At 44.2% G+C, this 19359-nt stretch overlaps 1 protein-coding gene across 1 annotated transcript; it reads left to right on the forward strand.

The window, feature by feature from the left end:
• Positions 1-16: 16 nt before the first annotated feature.
• Positions 17-15415, forward strand: LOC126980907 (NAD-dependent protein deacetylase sirtuin-1-like). The gene is made up of 11 exons (XM_050831318.1): positions 17-164; positions 1629-1725; positions 2666-2916; positions 3351-3595; positions 3843-4036; positions 4890-4996; positions 8675-8908; positions 9373-9540; positions 10017-10134; positions 10628-10881; positions 11138-15415. Exons 1-11 carry the CDS (start codon positions 29-31, stop codon positions 11590-11592), a joined length of 2259 nt encoding a protein of 752 aa, XP_050687275.1. The 5' UTR covers positions 17-28; the 3' UTR covers positions 11593-15415.
• The last annotated feature ends 3944 nt before the right edge of the window (positions 15416-19359 follow it).

A 19359-nucleotide genomic window follows, 5' to 3' on the forward strand; every position in this document is an offset into this window, starting at 1 on the left:
CAGCGGGGGGGCGCCAGGGAGGCAGACAATGGCGGACGGGACGTGCGGGCCGGGGTCCGCTGTGCCCGCCAAACGACCCAGATTGGACTTCCCGGACGAAACTTCCTCCCAGCAATACGACGGTGACTTCCATTGTTTCGCGGGAACCTCGGAGCTGCTCTCAGGTGGGTGCAGGTGGCGGCGGGGCGCGGCTGAGGGCGATGTAAGGGGAAGTGTTTTGGCGGGGCGGCCCCTCCGAGAGGCAAAGATGGCGGCTGCGCGCGCACCACTCCGCTCCTGTTTTTACGGCCTTGGCGGCCGCGCGGCGCCCCCCGAGCCAGGAAGTGGCCTTTCCCGTGCATGGCTGCCGCCCCGTGCGTGCTGGGTGTGGGTACGTGCTGCACCAAGTGTCTCGCCGGGGCGGTGATCGATACGGTCACGGGGAGACACAGGGGCGGGGAGGCTCGGCGCGGCAGCAGGGGATCCGCGGCGGGGCGGGGCGGGGCGGGGGATTGGATCCCTGTTGACAGCCAGCCTTGTGTCACCCTACACGCGGCGCGGGATTCAAAACACCGAGTCTTTTGAGACGCACCACTGACGAAATAGCCCTGCCTGGCGCTGTGCGGGGCACCACGGCACACAGATACTGCCGGAAATAAGAGGTGATGTGAGAGAGAGAGAGAGAGAATATTGACAATAGGGTAGCCACTTCTTGCAAAGTTAATACTTATAATATGGATTCTTTTTTGGCCCCTGAAAGCAGTGCAGTAAGGATGTCTTCCAGAAAATAGAAGGGGGGGTCGAGGGGGGTGAAGCCCCCATTACAGAGATCATATGGGGCAAAGCCCTCCATTAAGGGGGTTGAGGGGGCAAAGCCCCTGTGTTTGGTTGGTTACATTAGGTTAAGTTTGGTTAGGTTAATGTAAATTTATTTGGCATGTAGTGTGGGGTGGCAGAAATACGCAGTCCGAGACAGGACAGGGTGGTGGCGGGGGTGGTCCACTTCGCGGGCCGGTGGTGACGGGTGGGAGTGGGACGGCGGAGGGTGCACAACAGGCATTGAAAAGTCAGTCATTTGGTGACTTCCAGAAAAAAATACTACATATATCTCTATAATAAAGAACATCATATCTTGTCCAGAAATAAGCAGCCTGTGTCTTGAAATTAGTAGGCTACCCCCTTGTCAATAATCCCCGAGTTGATTCCGGTTCTGTAAAGGGAGTTAGGAAAACAAGTATTATGACCTAACACACACTGGTCTGCCACCATGAACTGCTTTACAGTCTACGTGCATGGCACAGGGATGAATTAATGATAACAAATGAAGTGTAACATCTAAATTGCAATTTCAGTAGCATGTTCTACAGAGGCTTTCAGTTACTTTGTTTCCTTGTTAATTGTTGAACTGTTCTTTCAACAAATATCTGTCAGGCACTGTTACAGGTGGTGTCTGACTTAATGTATGACTCATCTTGTCAGTAAGTCTAACTTGTGGTATTGTAGTCATTCACACTTGTTTCCATGATTTGAACAGCCTCTCCACAGAATAGTCATAATACTTTTTCATTACATACCCAAACTGACTCATTGTATTACATTTCATCTATTTGTTGTTTTGTCACGTTCCTAAGACAGTTATTGCTTTCCAGGTGGCTGCAGCAATGCCACTGAGTTTACCCTCACCTCGGACTCTGGCTTCAACGAGCTCACGCCGCCCCAGAGTCTGGAAGACGACATAGCCAACCCGTAAGTCTTAACCTGTCCTGAGTTGGGGATGTATCAGTAGCTGCTTATTTTGCAGAGGTATAGTTGGTAGACATTTATTATGGTGTAATGTTATCAGGATACTTGTTATTACTGGTGTTCGTTGTCTGTGTATTGTTAGTGAAGACGTAGCTGTGGTCATTAGCTCTTTTTGTAGTGTGTCCACAAGCTAAACAAAAACGTTGGCAAATTCACATCATTTGTCTATCCTCCTTTTCAGGCTGGATGATAATTGGGTTCATAGAGAAACATAGGGAAGGTAAACTGTGGTAACCTGGATGTCACACCTGCACTGTCTTGGGGTAATGGGTTTTTATCTACTGCACACAGCTATAGGATACGCTTTCAAATGTGAGATGGGTGGCCAGACTTGCTTTATCAGGAGCAACACAGGATTATGATTATATTCTGGAGGTTCATGACACAAGATAAAATGACATTGATGTTTACTGCACTTATATGTTTAGTGACTTTTATGAAGGATACAAGAGTTAGATGTGGGTCATGAACTGCTGTTTGCTCACCTCGGCTCAATATGATGACCAGGGAGTAAATCTCAATGCAGTTCTGAAAGTTGGAGGGACTGGTGAAGATAGAACTTAACAAATGAGTGCTATTGGGAGAATATTAGTGTGAATCAAACAAGAGGAGCTATTTTGAGCATAGAAATCGTGCCCTTCTTCAATTACAAGTCTGAACCAGTTGCTCCGATAGGGGATAAGTTTAAAACATTCCTCGTGGCTGCTCCCAAGTAGACTAATTTTTCATGTGTTTCAGAAGTAGCAAATGCCCCTCGGTACACTGAAATAGTTCTAATTTATTTCCACAGTGATAATATTGAGGATGTGTTTACAAGCTTGTTTTACACTCAAGTAAGGTTAGTTGAGTGATGTTTTACTAAGCAGTTCTTCATGTATTGCAGTGGGACAAACTCCACCCAAGGGGACGCTGCCTGCCGCCTGGAGAATCACTTGAACAATGACGCCAATGACAGATTGGTTGTGCATGATAACTCTCTTAGTTGGCCGCCGGAAATCACCAACGGCACAGAGGAAGACGATGAGGAGGATGAGGATGAGGAAGACAGGCAGTCGGTGGCCTCCACCACCTCCAACCTTAGTGGACTGTCTGACATCTCCAACTTCTCAGGAAAGGAGTGGAAGCCATGTGCCGGTGAGTTTTAGCTGCTTCTGATATATGCCCAGTTGACCTTTAGTGTGTAAAATTGTCATGTGAAGAAAGTGATTTTAAAAAGGAGAAGTTTAGAATTTCCAGTAAAGCAATACACATCTTGGTCCTTGACATGACTTTCTATTATAAATACTTTAGTTCTTACAACTGTGCCAAGGCTCTTTTCTTCACTGGATATCTTGAAAATTTTTAACTAAAGAAGGATGTGTGACTGATTTAAAAGTACATCTGCACTTATTTTGTCATCTTTTGCTAATTGTTTATCTATACTAATAGCTCTTAAGCCCAAACTTTCTTCATGTCTAGAAATGGGAATGGCCTTTGACATAGTAAAGTAGATCTTCCATGATAAGTCTAGTAGTCTGGATGCCTTGGACTTGGTGGTGACGGCAACGTTGTGTGTGTGTGTGTTCCAGGTCCCATGTCGTGGGTGCAGGCACAGATGCTTCGTGGTGTCAACCCTCGCATTATCCTCTCCCGTGTGTTGGGGGCCACGGCCAAGATCCCCGAGGGGGTCAACGATGTCACGCTATGGCGCCTCATTGTCAACATGCTGTCTGAGCCACCGCGCAGGGAGAAGCTGCGTCACATCAACACCATAGAGGATGTCGTCAGGCTGATGAAGTCATGCCGAAAAATCATTGTACTCACTGGTGCTGGGGTAAGGTGGACTTGTGTGACATTACTGTTTTCCCAACTTTGGGTTTGGGTGTTTCTGTGTTGTGTTTCCTTTATAGGAAGTCCTTTTTCATGTGATGAGTGGTGTATTAATGGCAGTCACTGAATCTAGTCATAATACTTTGTCTAGTACCATTTTGCAAGTTCCAGCTCTTGTCATGTCCTTTGTGTTAGTGTTGATAAAGACATGACTTCCCCTCCATGTGGTAACAGTGCATTGTTTGTTACAGGTGTCTGTCTCCTGTGGTATACCTGACTTCAGGAGCAGAGATGGTATTTATGCCCGACTAGCAGTAGACTTCCCTGACCTGCCAGACCCCCAGGCCATGTTTGACATACACTACTTCCGGCGAGACCCTCGGCCCTTCTTCAAGTTTGCAAGGGAAATATACCCTGGGCAGTTCACTCCCTCCTTGTGTCATAGGTGAGAGACTGTTCCCTGCCACTTAGAGAAGGCTTCCAGAGCCTACTTCTTGGAGGCTCATTTGTTGTTGGGGACTCAGGCTAAATTTAGTGAACCTTCTATAAATCAAACTAAGTGAGGGGAGATTTTGTCTGGAATAGAATAGCCAAAAATCTGAACTATTCCAAGTTTAAAAAGCTCATGTGCACCCATCACCCCTCCATCCAAAGAACTCACTAAATCATATTGTACTCATCAAAACATTTTTTTACCGTTTATGGTTGATGTTTATGAGCACCCATAGCACCAGAGTCAGCCATTGCTGCACTTGAAGTCTTTGGTGCCGAGGTGGGTCACCAGCCTTTGTGTGGTGTGCTGTATATATCAGTCTCACACTGGGACACCTTCAGGTGGGCACAAAGTGAATGGATCATGTTCCTGACATCTCACTGGCCACCAGCACAGATGCACAACACTGTCTCCTTAGCAGCCTTTGCTAGTCTAGCAACAGGAAGCACTTTATTTTCTTGAGTTTTATTATTATGTTACTCTTACAAGTGCCTTGATTATCTGCATCTTGTTAATAAATCATAGCGACAACAATAGGGCAAGGTCTGAAATATGCTTTGCCAAGTTTTCATTCCTATCTGATGCTTTGTTAAAAAGTTATTCCTGAAAAATGTTTAACATGACCTCTGAAACCCATGGTAGATGAGTTGTTCAAAACAATCCTTATTGGGTTGTTGATTGTGATGGTGGTAGCAGTGCTTGGTGATTACAGAGCATTTTCTTTCAAACATCTGTAATATTGAAGTTTTAAAGCATGATAAAGTTAGAATACATTAATGAAATTATCTCATATTTTTCTTCCCAGGTTTATTCGTCTAATCGAACAACACAACAAATTATTGAGGAACTACACACAGAACATTGACACGCTGGAGCAGGTGGCGGGAATTAAGAACGTCATTCAGTGCCATGGTGAGTTTGTGAAGGCTCCCAAGTGGATGGGTCAATGATGTTATTAGTTTTCTTCTTTACCTTAGTCCTTTAGAAGATATTTTTTCTTTTTGCATTTACATCATCATCATCATTTCGTTTATGTCTGTTTTCACTCTTCCTGAGCGGTTGGACGCTTTATGGCTCTCTTCCATTCTACTCTGTCTTCTGCCCGATGCTCATCCAATCCCATCAATGCCAAGTCTTCCTGTATACACTTTCTCCACGTTTTCCTAGGCCTACCAACTGGTCTCCTTCCTTCTACCTCCAATCTCTCCAAAACTCCCAGCACTGTATCCTCCCCTGCTCTCTTTACATGTCCAAACCATCAGAGTCTTTCCCTTCTGAGCACTGTTTCCAGGTCCTCTACTCCACATCTGTTAGCTACATCTGCACTGGACACCCTGTCTTGCCATCTGATCCCCGCCATATATCTCCGCATTCTGCTATCACTTGCTCTCAACACCTCAATCAATTTTCTAGTTAGAGCTCATGTTTCTGCTCCATACAACATCACTGATCTAATACACGCTTGGTACACCCCTGCTCTGCTCTTTAGAGGGATGCTGCGATTCACGAGCAGACTAGCCACTTCCCTCCACTTTAACCATGTTGCTGCCACTCTCGCTCTCACTGTCCTCTCCACTCCCGCCTCACAGGCCAGAACATCTCCCAAATAACAAATGTTCTACCTCATCCAGCTTTCCTCCATTCACCTCAAGCTCATCCCTCTCAGTTTCTTGTATTTGCTGTCTCCTTACACAAGCTGGGCATGTAAAATTCTGCACTCTTCTTACATTTCTGAGGCCTGAGCATCTATGGTGGCACCACTGCCTGCAACATGTGCACAAGACTGAATTTACACCTACCCCCTTTCCACAACATCCACATGGAAATTTTCCTGATTTGATCTTTTCTCTTGCTTCTTTTCCAGTGACCATTTACTTTGTTTTTTTCATTATTAATTTTCAAACCTCTCTCCTCCAATCCTTCCTTCCATTTATTAAACTTTTCTTTCACTTCTTCTGCTGTCTCTGCATTTACTACCAAGTCATCTGCATACAGCAGTTCCCATGGTGCTTCTCCTCTTGCTTCCGTTGTTGCCTCCTCCATTACTGTTATAAACAAGAGCGGGCTAAGGGCAGATCCCTGGTGAACCCCCACTCCAATTTCGAACTCATCTGATGCTCCCACCAGTGTTTTCATTCTCGATTTTGTACCTTCATATAGTCCCATCACCGATTCAACCAATCTTTCTGGTACTCTTTGCCTTCTCAATGCCCATCTTATAATTTCCCTTGGTACTCTGTCAAATGCCTTTTCTAGATCTACAAAAACATGATATAATCTCCTCCATAAACCTTTCCTGAAACCCTCTCATGGTATATATTGCTCCAGTTGTTGATCTCCCAGGGCAAAAGCCAAACTGACATTTAACAATTCTTATTATCCTTCTCAGCCTCTTCTCCAGGACTTTCTCATATACCTTCCTGCCATGCTCCAGTAACCTTATCCCCCTATAGTTACCACATTTCAAAGCCTCTCCTTTCCCTTTAAAAATGGGTATAGTGTAGCTTCCTTTCCAGTCTTCTGGTATCTCTCCCTTTTTTTGATACATCATTTACCACTTGTCAATTCCACCACTCCTTCTTTTCCTGCTGCTTTTATTAAATCTACTGTTAGCCCTGAAGGTCCTGCTGCTCTACCATTTTTCATTTCCTTTAGTGCTTCTTTTACTTCCTCTTCCGTAATTTTTTCTTGTGGGCCTTCTACTTTTTCAGTTTCATTTATCATATGTTAATTTTCCTCATTTAACAGTTCACTGAAATATTTACTCCATCTTTCCAATATCTTTTCTTTTTCCACCATGATGTTCCCTCGTTCATCTTCTACAAACTTTGCCCCAACTACATCTGCTCTCTCTCTTCTCATTAGTTTCGCAATTTTAAACGTCTTATTTTTTTAATTTCTCCCATCTCTCCCTCACCCACTCTTCTGTTGCTTTCTTCTTTGCCTTCGCTACCTCTTTTCTTGCCTTTTTCTTCTTTTCTTTAAACACCTCTCAATCTTCCTCCTCCTTTGTCTTCTGCCATTTCTTGTATGCCTCCTTTTCCTTGATGGCCTGCTGCACTTCATTCCATCACTGTCTCTCTTTCCTTTCTTCTAATTCCTTTTGTTTCACCACACACTTCTCTCCCTGCTTTCATGATATTTTCTTTCAATTGTTCCCATCCTCCATTATTTTTCCCATTTTTCCTTTTCACTCTTTGTTCAAACTCTTCTGATTTCCTCCTCGCTCAGCTTCCACACTTTTATTTTTATTTTTTCTTCCTTTTTTATCTTTTTCTTCCCTACCTCCGTGGCTATGTCAGCACATAGAAGTCTATGTTGTGGCAGGCACGCTTCCCCCGGGATCACCTTCACGTCTTTTATCCAAAAATCTTCATCCTTTCTGTACACTATATAGTCTACTTGCGTTTCCACTCTTCCACTTTTATATGTTACCACCTTTTCTCTTTCTTTCTTGAACATAGTGTTTGCCACAACCAGTCCCCTGCCCTGACAAAACTCCAATATTTTCTCCCCTTCTCTGTTTCTCTCTCCGTAGCCATACACACCCATTACTTCCTCAAATCCATCGCTACTTTGCCCTATATGACCAATCAAATCTCCTCCAATGAACACCTCATTTCTTAAACCTGTCATCTTGTCATCCAGCACTCCCCAAAATTCCTCGTCTATCCTCCCCACCTGAGGGGCATACACAGAGAAAACATTGAATAGTTTCTCTTCTATTACCATTCTTATTAGCATTATCCTTGATGTTATCCTCCTCACTTCTATTACATCCTCTCTTAGCTCCTCTCTCACCATCATCCCCACCCCTCCGACTCTCCCCCCTCCACCACTCTCCCCTTTCCACCACATCTTGTACTTTTCTTCCCCACTTCCTATCATTTTGCTTCCTTCACCCTTAAATTGCACTTCCTGCACACAACAAATGTCAACCTTTCTCCTACCCAGCATCTCCACCACCTCCCTGCTTCTTCCTCTCATTGTTCCCACATTCACCGTCCCTATTCTTAAGCTAAGTTTGGAGATTCTTCGCACCCCCTGCCTACTCAAGGGCTGCCGGGTACTGGGGGCCATATTCTGGATTCGAGCCATATCAGTTTTTGGAGCAGAATTTACAGGTGCATGCCCTTACTAACCCCAACCACCTATTTTAAGTGGTGGCCCTAGCCTTTGTCCAAAAGAAAAGGCAAACCCTACAAGGCAGCAGGGGGCTATGATGTTTACCACCCACTATTTCACCCATAGCTGGGACTGGATGGCCATTGACTCTGATAAACATGAGTTCATTTGCCCTTAGAATGGTCTTGTTTTTCATCTACCTGGGGGTCCAGCACACCCTCCTCACTGGTCCAAAAAAATAAAAATAAATAAACAAAATAAATAAATAAAATAAAAATAGTGGGGTCGCGGTTTAGTCGCCGACTACCTGACCATGCGGCTGGTTGTACTGGGTTACATGTTACCAGTAGCAGAGCACTACCTTAACTGCCCTGACCAGTCACTTACAACTTGTGTATAACTGTGGTCTTATCTATTTTTGGACAAAGTAAGGAATCCCATTGTAACTCCTACCTCCCTCCTCAGGGTCCTTTGCCACAGCCACCTGCCAGAGGTGTGGGTGCAAGGTGGATGCCGATGCCATAAAGGACGATATATTCTCCCAGCGGATCCCCAAGTGTTCTCAGTGTGACGGGATGGAGGAGGAGGCGGCGCCGGCGCCTGAGGTACAGAATACTACCTCCGAAGAAGTGGCCTCCACCATCCCTCAGCAAGACCCACCAGATAGTAGCATACACCTGATGCCCCACAGACCTCCAGGTAGGCTGCACTGCTGCTGTGTGACCTGCTCATCAAGTGGTTATGACTGCTGTTGGTTTATTTAGTCAATGTTGTCTTGTTGTTGCCATCATGTAATATCAACAAATGAGAGATTAAGAGCAAGGTAGTGACTAGACGGTATCATGAGAGCTGGCGGGGATTATCCTTCAGGGGTGGACTTGCAGACTTGGTATCATTGTTTGGGTGATGGTACCGTGCGCTCACTGGCCAATTCTTAACCTGTTCCAACGTGCATATAATTGACTTTGTATTCCTACCAAATCCCTTTTTGAGCTGTAAAGTAACAGATTGCACTGATAGAAACTAATGCTGCATATTAGTATATTGTAGGCTCAGGTACACCTTCAGAGTAGACATTTAACTTTTGTTCAACTAAATCAGCTTGAAGGAAATTTGTCCCAGACCAGAACACAACAGAATGAACACCTTATTACTGTTTTCAGATTCTCCCACATACACGCCTCAACCCATCATGAAGCCGGACATCGTTTTCTTTGGCGAGGGGCTGCCAGACGAGTTCCACGACAAGATGGCCGAGGACAAAGATGAGTGTGACCTCCTCATTGTGGTGGGGTCCTCCCTCAAGGTCCGCCCCGTGGCCTTGATACCTAGTAAGTAGCGCTAGACTGTTTTCTTGTGCGCTGTGCACTTCCAGCCCTCACAGACCTATTTGCCCCTCAGTCGAAGTCCTTCCTCTCTCTGTAACATAGGAATTTTGTTCAGTCTATTATAAACATGTCCACTACATTTTGTGCAGTTTTTAGGACTCCTCCTTTTTTCTCTTTCAGCTTATTTTCATGAAACCTTACAACTCAGCATTGTTCTGCCCACCTCCCAATGTGACCACTGGCATTGTGTCCACCTAGATCAGTGCCCTGGAATAACTGAACAACAGTTCTTGCTCCCACCCGCCAACCATGTTACTTCAATCCTGAATTGCGTGCACAAACATCATGAACATTAGTGAAATCAGTCATGTTCCAACACTTGAAACAGGGTTGTTAGATTTTTCGTTCTCTTTCCAAATAATTATTACTGATTTATATTTCTAGTGTGCAGGTCTCCTCATGTGACTCCTCTGTTTCAGGTTCACTGCCCTCACACGTGCCTCAGATCCTCATCAATCGTGAGCCCCTCCGTCACCTAACCTTCGATGTGGAGCTGCTAGGAGACTGTGATGTTATCATAAATGAGCTCTGTCACAGGTAGGTACTGAGGCAGTCCACAGACACAGAACTTAGTACATGAAGAATGTAAAGCCAAAGCTATGAGAGACAGTCACTAATAGAGGGATGCATCAGGCAGCTAGGTGTTACATTTAGCTCAACTGTCATGTTGCAGGATTGGGGATAAAGTACAGTTCACTGAGATACTGAGTGACATTTTTATTTTAGTTTTCATCTTTTTTTATTCAAATTTATCACTTATTTAAAAGGACGTTGGACTGGTTCTTTCATCAGAAATAACCCAATCTGTAACCGTTTGTTCTTTTTGAGGCAAGGATTAGAACTGGAACTTGCTTTTTCTTGAAGACTGGGTGCTCATTTTGCACATCAACATGCCACCTGCCATTTGAGCCCAGCTGACTTAGGATGTTTAGGAATGTCACAAACGATGTAGGGGTTAAGGTATTCCTGGTCATGTTCTGTTTTCTTCATATCTTATTGACAGTATATTTATCAATTTTTATCTCCACAGGTTAGATAATGGGTGGAAAGACCTTTGCTCTCAAGAACCGATGAACGAGATTCGTGAGCTGCCGCCGAGACCAATCCCAACAAGTGTCAATGGCGGCACGGGCAGCCCCGATGGGGAGGACGCCAACAGCTTCCCCGGGCCCTCCATGGTGGCCCCCCAGAATGCCCCGCACCCCAGGGATGAGAGTGACATTGAGGCACTGCGGGCATGCTGGGCCCCCAAGATCAGGGAGACCGTGGCTTCAAGGTTGCCAGGTGAGTAGAGTGTTTTATAAATGCAAGAAGTTCCTTGTCATCATCATTATCAATGTATTCATCATCATTACTGCCATTGCATCTTCCAGGTTCTAGGGTTTAATTACATTACAAGGGAGCAACAACTTTTCATCTGAAAACCATAACTGAACACCTTGTGGTGTTACTATATTGACTTTTAACCAGTGAACAAGATGCTTGTAGTGTGTGTGTACATTTAAACACTGAAGTGTGCTTAGAGAACTGTTTATTTCAGAAAACATGTTCCTGTACACCGGCACTCATAAATACATTTTCCCGGGAGCTGAGGTGTACTATGATCCAGATGATGAGTATGAGGAAACCAAGTCTGTCAGCTCAGACACTGACATTGACAACATTGAGGTGAGGGAAGATAGCCAAGAATCTTTCCACAGCACCCACACCAATGCCTCCACACACCACCCAAGGCAAGATGGAGAGTTCAGCCCCACAGAAACTCCGCACCTTTCACCCGAGGATGTGGACAGCCTGTTATCCGCTGCAGACAATGGTCAGAGCCAAGAGCCTGTTGAAGATTGGACTAGTCTGAACGCGAGCTTAGACACATCACTCGACTGTGACCATACTCTGACGGAGTTTGAGAGAGACAGTGCCCAGCACAGTGAGGACAGTGCCTCACACGCCAATGAGTCAACCAGTAAGAGGTGTTCGTCCCCCAGTGATCTATGACCTTCCTTCAAAAAAGAAATGAGGGTGTAGAGTGTTGTGGGATAACGTGTCTTCTCATGCACATTTTTAAGGGCTGACAATTCTGATGTTCTGGGGCTCCCACAAGGAGGCCCAGGGAATGGCAACCAGCCTTACAAGAATGCTTCTCTGGTTGCTGAAATTTCCTTTTTTAGATAATAAAAAAGGCAATTTTTTTCAACATATTAGCAACATCAGTAGCAGCTTTAAATGAAAGTTGTGTGTGATTAACTCATTATTTAATACCGTCCTTATGTTTGTGTGTCCTCATGTAAGGTAACAGAAATTATAGCCAAATGTATAAAACTAGGCATGAAATAATTATCTTTATAAGATAGAGCACAATGTGCAATCACTACTTTGAAAAAAAAGAATATACATACCTGCTTTGAACATGTGGATCTAGCTCTTGATCTTTGCTGGAAAGTTACAGTTGTACTGTTAGTTAGGGTTAATTTTCTTACTAAAAAATAATTAAGGAATGTGAATAGCATATTTGTATTTTTTTTTTACAAAGATATTTCATTTGTTTCTGTGGAGACAAACCTGTCAGGGAAGCTACAGCCTCAGTCATAGTAGTAATTTTGGTGTAGAATGATGCTGAGGATGCAGCTCCATGATGCTTTGTTACACATTATTTAACAAACCTGACTGTGATTATTTTCATATATAAACTTTTTTGTGCATACTACTTGGAAATTCACACAGAATGCAATGATTCCATGGCCTGTGCCTAGCTTGTTGCATCACTGGTGTAGTAATGGGATTGTCTTTTCTGGAAGGAGGTTCAGTTTGGTACAACTGAGACATTGCAGCCACAGAATCAAGAGTTTCGACATGAGGCAAAATGTTAACTACTGTGACGTCTTTGTTTTCAATTCAACACATGAATGTCCATGTTAGGAAATGTTGAGTGCGTCTGAGTCACAATCCGGGGTGTGTATCAAGCAGTATTGACTGAGTGGTAATCAGAAATACTTGGGGTTTGGGAATGCTGTGCAGAATATGACTAAGGGGTCCCAATACATTTTTTTCCTAACACTACTGGCCCAGTGGTGTGAAGTGGAAAGGAAGGCGCTTGGCCTCCACTGAGCCCATGTATTGGCGATGGTAGAAAACAGGGTTGTCTGAGTTATCCTCATTGTGTTCTTGCTTCACGTCTTCAGCTCCAGTTTCACCTTGATCCAAGCCTACTTTTGACATAGACATAATGTAGGAAACTTTGCCTTGCTTCATAAAAAAATTGTTAGGTTTTAGGGATGGGTGATGAACAGATCGAGTTTTAAAATGGCAAGCAAGGAACAGACTCCTAACTAACTCCTTGTGGATGGAAATCTGTAGCTTTGCAGAACTTGATACATACCAACTTTTCTTCCAATGCGTTCCTAATCTGTACCTCGGCCCTCCACACAAGGCTGCGAGGGGCTGGCGGTGCACTGTAGTTCCTCTTCTGAGGCTGGCTTAGACCTCCCTGTCCAGATGCTGGTTGAACTTTATTTTTTATTTTATTTTTTATTTTTTTTATTTTTATTTTTCAGAGAACTATCTTTAGGTCCTACCTCATTTCTTGCTGCTAATGTACAAGAAGCACCATCAGAAATAAGTGTAAATTTCCTCACCTCTTAGGGGGCTTTCACACTGAAATGGAGAAGTAAATTGTTCTGTGTATATAATCAAATTGGTTACATATTTTTATTTTACTTTAATATTTTCTAATGCTCTTAATATGTACCTAAAATTATTTAAATAGGTTTAAGTTTTCAGGGCTATATTTATAACAGCTTGTTAGAAATATGCCCAGTTTTCCGTTACACTTCTTAAATTGGAAAATTGTTCCTTGGATTACTTGTCAAAAGTAATAATTTCCCAAGCGTTCATCAGCTGAACATAGGATTGTTAGTCTTCTCTACTGCTTTGGCAACCATTTACATACATGGAAATTCTTGAAACAATGTACAAAATCAACTTTTCAAGTGATATTTTGGTTCCTCTTTTGATATGTAGCATTGATTTGGATATTGTCAAGGTTCATAAGCTGTTGTTGACTATTAGGGAGGTGCATAGCATATGTTGTGGTCCATAACAAGTGTGGCCCATTGCTAATCAGTAAAGGCCAGAAGGTCGTTCTAATGAATGGTGGATGTTTTTATGTTGTTCATTAAGGACAGTGATGCTTTCAATTGGTTGGCTGCTTCACCTTTTCGGAATCAGATCATGAACAAAAGATGCAGTTTCCATACAACTTACAAAACTATTGACAGATTCTTGAAGGGCATTAAACACAACTTTAGATGAGAGTACACCTTCAGTTTTTATGGAAAGGGATCCATTTTATTATTTAGAAGGAAGGAGATTGTTCTTCATTTGTAAAAATTAAAATTTGGTGTCTTTAAAGAGTAAACTGGATATAATTAGAAAAGGATATTGTGTTTTCATTTGTTGATTCATGCACTAGGCATCCTTGGCCTTGTGTCCCAGCCAAGGATACCAAGCAGGGGCGTCATGAGGGGCCACTACCAGGGGGCTGCGTCTCCTTGTCTCTAGATGCTGTCCCCCTCTCCTCCACACATGGCTATTTTTGTTATGCATGCATTTAATGTTTTCAACACAGGATATATTCTCAATCCATTTCTCTTTGCTTTTACTTTATCGGTTGTTTTTTTCAGCTCATTACAATCCTTCTGCTGTGTTTGCTGGGTCAGTGTTCCATGTTCTTCACTTCTTGTGTTGCCAGCCCACTGCCTGTTGTTCACTTCCTCCCCTTATCACTTGTTGGCTGGCTCACCTTATCTCCACCCTGTTAATGTTGTTGGTGGCCTGTTGCAGTCACACACTTTCCACCGTGGCCTGTTGATTGGCCATGTCACCCGGCATAGCACACACTCCCTTTTGTTTCCTCAGCAGTCTGGTGTGCTCCTGTCGCTGAATGTAGCTTACGGCGCCCCTGTTTTGGTTCTATTCACATCATTCATTATTCAACTCACTCACTGCCATATAAAGAAATTAGGAAAGTATGTATGTATCCAGTAAAAATCAAGGTGTTGCATCTATGTTGTTAGATAAAGATGTACAAGTTAAACTGTGTTGCAGGTTTATAGCATTGATGATGTAGAGATCCAGGAGGAGAGGGAGAGAGAGGAGAGGGAGGCTGATCAGTCCATTGTGTTGTTTTAGTGTCACTAAATAAAACAAAAAATGTCTGAGGATATTTGAAATGTCACAAATTATTAAGTTTTCTGTCCAGGCACAATAAGGACAAATGGATCACTTCCCAGCCTCCCACACGAGGGGGCGGGCAGTGTGGTGTGTCTTGAGGTGCTGGCCAGCCTCTTGCTTGTTGTTCTCTCTCTCTCCAGGGTCACAAACTGTGCATTGTAGTTGTTGAAATTATTCCTCTGCTGAGTTAATAATATGTGTTCTCTCATCTACCGGGTGCCTGGCGTGCACTGTCCCGGGATCTCAGTTTGGCAACGGCCCGAGGGGGTGAGGAGGACGGGAAGGTGTCTCGTGGAGGGTCAGGAGTGCGTTCTTAGCTTTTTGTACTTTGAATGTGCTTCTCACTAAAGGATATTGAAGGTTTATTGATTCCGGACAAAACCACCTTAGTTTTCCTTGGTCCTCCGACACACACTGTACATTTTGTAAAGTATGCTGTTTAGCATGAAGGGTCCAATGGCATAACAATTTTGTTGTTAACAATTAAGACTTGCCTATGGTACAACTGCAGCTTTTTCATGTGGCCTAAAATGCATATTTTCTCCCTTTGTCTAAGCTAAGAACAGCAATAAAACTATTCTTTTTTGTATTATTTAGTTTTATGACCTACATGAAGGCGAATACTACTTTAGCTAAGATAATATAACAAGCACTAGGTAATAGATCGAAATTAGTTTGTATCACTATTAACTTACTGCTTTTGTGGCAAAGTAGCACATTTGTAACTAAATTGTCACTGAGGAGTCGTGCGGGCTAATCCTAGGAACGGGGGACGGGCAGCAAGTACAAGCCTCAGTACCGTAGTGTCATAATAGGGTAGAGGGTGACGGGGCAGCCTGCACGGTGTTGGGGCTGTGTGGAGATTAAATGGAACACAAAACGGTACAATTCCTCGCATGAACCAAGGAAGAGGCTAGAAAATATAAAAATAAAGGTGAATCGAGCGGGAAAATAAACATGAAAATTGGAGTGCTTTAGTTCTTTCTCGTGATAAAAAAAACAAGATAAATGGAGTAAAAATCAAAGTGTGTGAGTAAGCAGATTAGAGGAATGGGTAGATTCTTTTATTATTACCGCCAAGGAAGCAGTACAAGGGCGAAAAAGAAAGACCACAAAAAGCATGAACCTACGCAATGATTGAAAAGGATGAAGGCCACAAGAAGAAGAAGAAGAACCATGTGTGTGCAAACAAATAATGGTGGTCGTGATCGGTGACAGGCAAGTGCTCCTTTCTTTACCTTCGTGCGGGGTGTGACACGAGGAGGATGACAGCCCGGGCACGCCATTGGGACGCAGGCCAGCTGATCAGGAGGAGCGGAAGGTATGTAATGAGCACTGTAAAATAAATACGAGTGCGGCGTGACTTGTAGTAGGCGGTGTTGCAGGAATTATCTCGCATGCGAAAAATAGCTCGCAGAGAGAGGTCAAACTTGCTTGCTTTTTCTATATTTCACTCTGCTTTTGTTTGCTTGTCCTGTATCGGCTCCAGTACATGGCACAAGCATCAGAGTAACACTTTTAATCTAGAGAAGGCTCTACAAAAAAACGAATAGGGGAGATTTTAAGAAGAATTTTCACTTGATGTTCACTCAGTTCTTGGTCTGTTGGTCTGGTGTGTTGTTGTCTTGCCGGCAATATCAACCACCACAGGGATCACAAGTGGAGAAACTAGGACAAAAAACAAGTAAATTTATAGGTTTTCCTGCTGTGTATTCCCCTGTGAGCATGCGTAGTGGATAGCAGAGCGACTTATTTCTACGAGGAACTATTTCTCTCTACACCGTCTGCAGGACCCTCTAGCCATCCTGCGGGGTCCTGCCAAGCCGTCATTTTGCTGATTCATGGAAATTACCGATGTCAGGGTACGGGGGAGTTGCAATGATTTATGGCCCAAGTTTGTGTGGCTGATGGGGAAGAGGGGTACGTGGTGTTGGGGTGGCTCCAGGCCGGTGGGAAGAAGGCAACCACACCAAGACTCCAGCTCGGCCATGACACCGTTTATAGATGCGTTTGTAAGGTTCCACGCGTTCCTAGTACCCATCAGCACCTCAAGTGTAGAAGAAAACATCGTAATTCTGTCAAGGGCATGCGAGGTAGGGGTAGGCTTTTGGAGAGTGGGATGAAGGCATGATACCACTACCACCAAGACTCCAGCCCATGACACTGTTCTGGGACTCGTTTGTAAGGTTCCACGCGTTCCTAGTACCCATCAGCACCTCAAGTATAGAAGAAAACATCGTAATTCTGTCCGGGGTGGTGGTGTGGGGTAGGCTTTTGGAGAGTGGGAAGAAGGTAACCACACCAAGACTCCAGCTCGGCCATGACACCGTTTATAGATGCGTTTGTAAGGTTCCACGCATTCCTAGTACCCATCAGCACCTCAAGTGTAGAAGAAAACATCGTAATTCTGTCCGGGGTGGTGGTGTGGGGTAGGCTTTTGGAGAGTGGGAAGAAGGCAACCACTCCAAGACTCCAGCCCATGACACCGTTTATAGATGCGTTTGTAAGGTTCCACGCATTCCTAGTACCCATCAGCACCTCAAGTGGAGAAGAAAAACATCGCAATTCTATCAGGGGTGGTGGTGTGGGGTAGGCTTTTGGAGAGTGGGAAGAAGGCAACCACACCAAGACTCCAGCTCGGCCATGACACCGTTTATAGATGCGTTTGTAAGGTTCCACGCGTTCCTAGTACCCATCAGCACCTCAAGTGGAGAAGAAAAACATCGTAATTCTATCAGGGGTGGTGGTGTGGGGTAGGCTTTTGGAGAGTGGGAAGAAGGCATGAAACCACTACCACCAAGACTCCAGCCCATGACACTGTTCTGGGACTCGTTTGTTAGGCTCCACGCGCCCCCTGTACCCGTCTGCACCCCAAAGTTAGAAAAAATATCGAGGCTTTCAAGGCAAACAAAGATAGCGGACAAATATAATGGCCTTATACGGGGCTCGATCTTCTCTTCTGCGTCTTCTTCCCGTCTCTTATACTGGACCTAAAGGTTGATATTTCGGTCGCCCTCACTTTCGTTTGCCAGGATAAGCCGTGGGCCTTGTGGATGTTGTGGTGGGTTGCCCTCTTACTGGTGTAATCTGATTTATTTTTCAACAGCTTACCAACGTACGTGCATTGGTCACTATGAATGGAGCGCATATGGGACCCACTAGTGAACGCAGTAGCAACGATAGGTTATTTTGCTTTCTATCCGTTAGGTTTTCGTGAAGTTATAAAAGAGAAACGGATGGAACGGATTCCCCGAGAGTTTTGTAACTGCCCCAACAATAGCAACATTCGAAGTACGGCAGTATTATATGCCTTATTATTGTACAGTTTCTTTCCCTCAGAATTTCATACGGAGTAGCAATAGGATGCCTTTCGTGCCCCATGCCCACTTGTGTAAAGGCAAAAAGGTAATGTTGGGGGCATAGCTGCGAGTAGCCGAGGCGCTCATCTCCGTCGCACTGGCTGGAGACTATAGGGGGTTAGAACTAGGGACACAGGACCAGTGTGATATCCGCGTTACCACCTGTGTAAAGATGTAACGAAAATCTAAAGATCATCCACTCCAGTTAATACATAAGGTGCCTAGTCTTTATGAGGCTGAGTGCGGTGCCTAGCTTTATGTGGGGAGTGGGGGAGAGTGGAAATTGTGGGACTTTGGGAAGTGGATGAGTGGAAGAAACTAGTAACTCCCGTAGCTGTTTGACTGAAAGTTTGTAAGTTATATTGATTCACGGATGGAAAGGATAGCTTACGATCCCTTGAGAGCTTGTTTAGTTGACGGGTTCTAGCTGACTGATATCACTGTAACTGGTGTCAAGGGGATGGCCTGTGAAGAGAGGGAGTCATCTGTACCATAACTTTAACTAAGCTATTCCAGTTTAATCTCAGCCAGTGTTCTCATTAATGCGTCCTTTGTAAGTTCACCTCTATATCAGTTCAGCTTAAGATTCATAGGTTAGACGGTACATAACTTCAGAAGCTGTCACGTAGCTACATGTCGACAGGACTGGGTGGCTGGCCCCTCGTATAGTCTCCCTACATCCTTGTGGTAGAAAGAACCCAGGATGAACATTACTGTAGTCCCATCTGGCGCATCGGTCAAATAAAATGCTCGAAATAGGCAACACCAGTGACATTGTAGCAGTAAACGTAGCGCCGCCTCATTGCGCCTGTTTGAAAAGTCTCCCGTAAAAACTGAGATTTTCGATAGTGGACTGTTTTATACTCCTAGTGATAGTTTTACCCGACTTCTGCATCTTCAACGGATAGATCACTCATGAAAACTCGGTTAATCCTTTCTCTGGTCTTGGAAAATTGTCATAATGGGAGCCCGAGACGTTTAATTAAGAATATGGACCAGACTCACGCCCACTAAGTTATGAGAACGCTACCAAAACACTTTATGAAATCGCGTTGCAATTACCGAAGAAAAAGGTGACGCTCTTGTCGAGGTTTTCCTGTCATGATTATAAGAACTCAAGGGTGAAGGGGAACATAGCTGATGCAGGAATGGGCTGAGTGTTGGCTTATAAGTA

The sequence above is a fragment of the Eriocheir sinensis genome, chromosome 45, assembly GCF_024679095.1.
Source record: "Eriocheir sinensis breed Jianghai 21 chromosome 45, ASM2467909v1, whole genome shotgun sequence".
Classification (NCBI taxonomy): Eukaryota; Metazoa; Arthropoda; class Malacostraca; order Decapoda; family Varunidae; genus Eriocheir; species Eriocheir sinensis.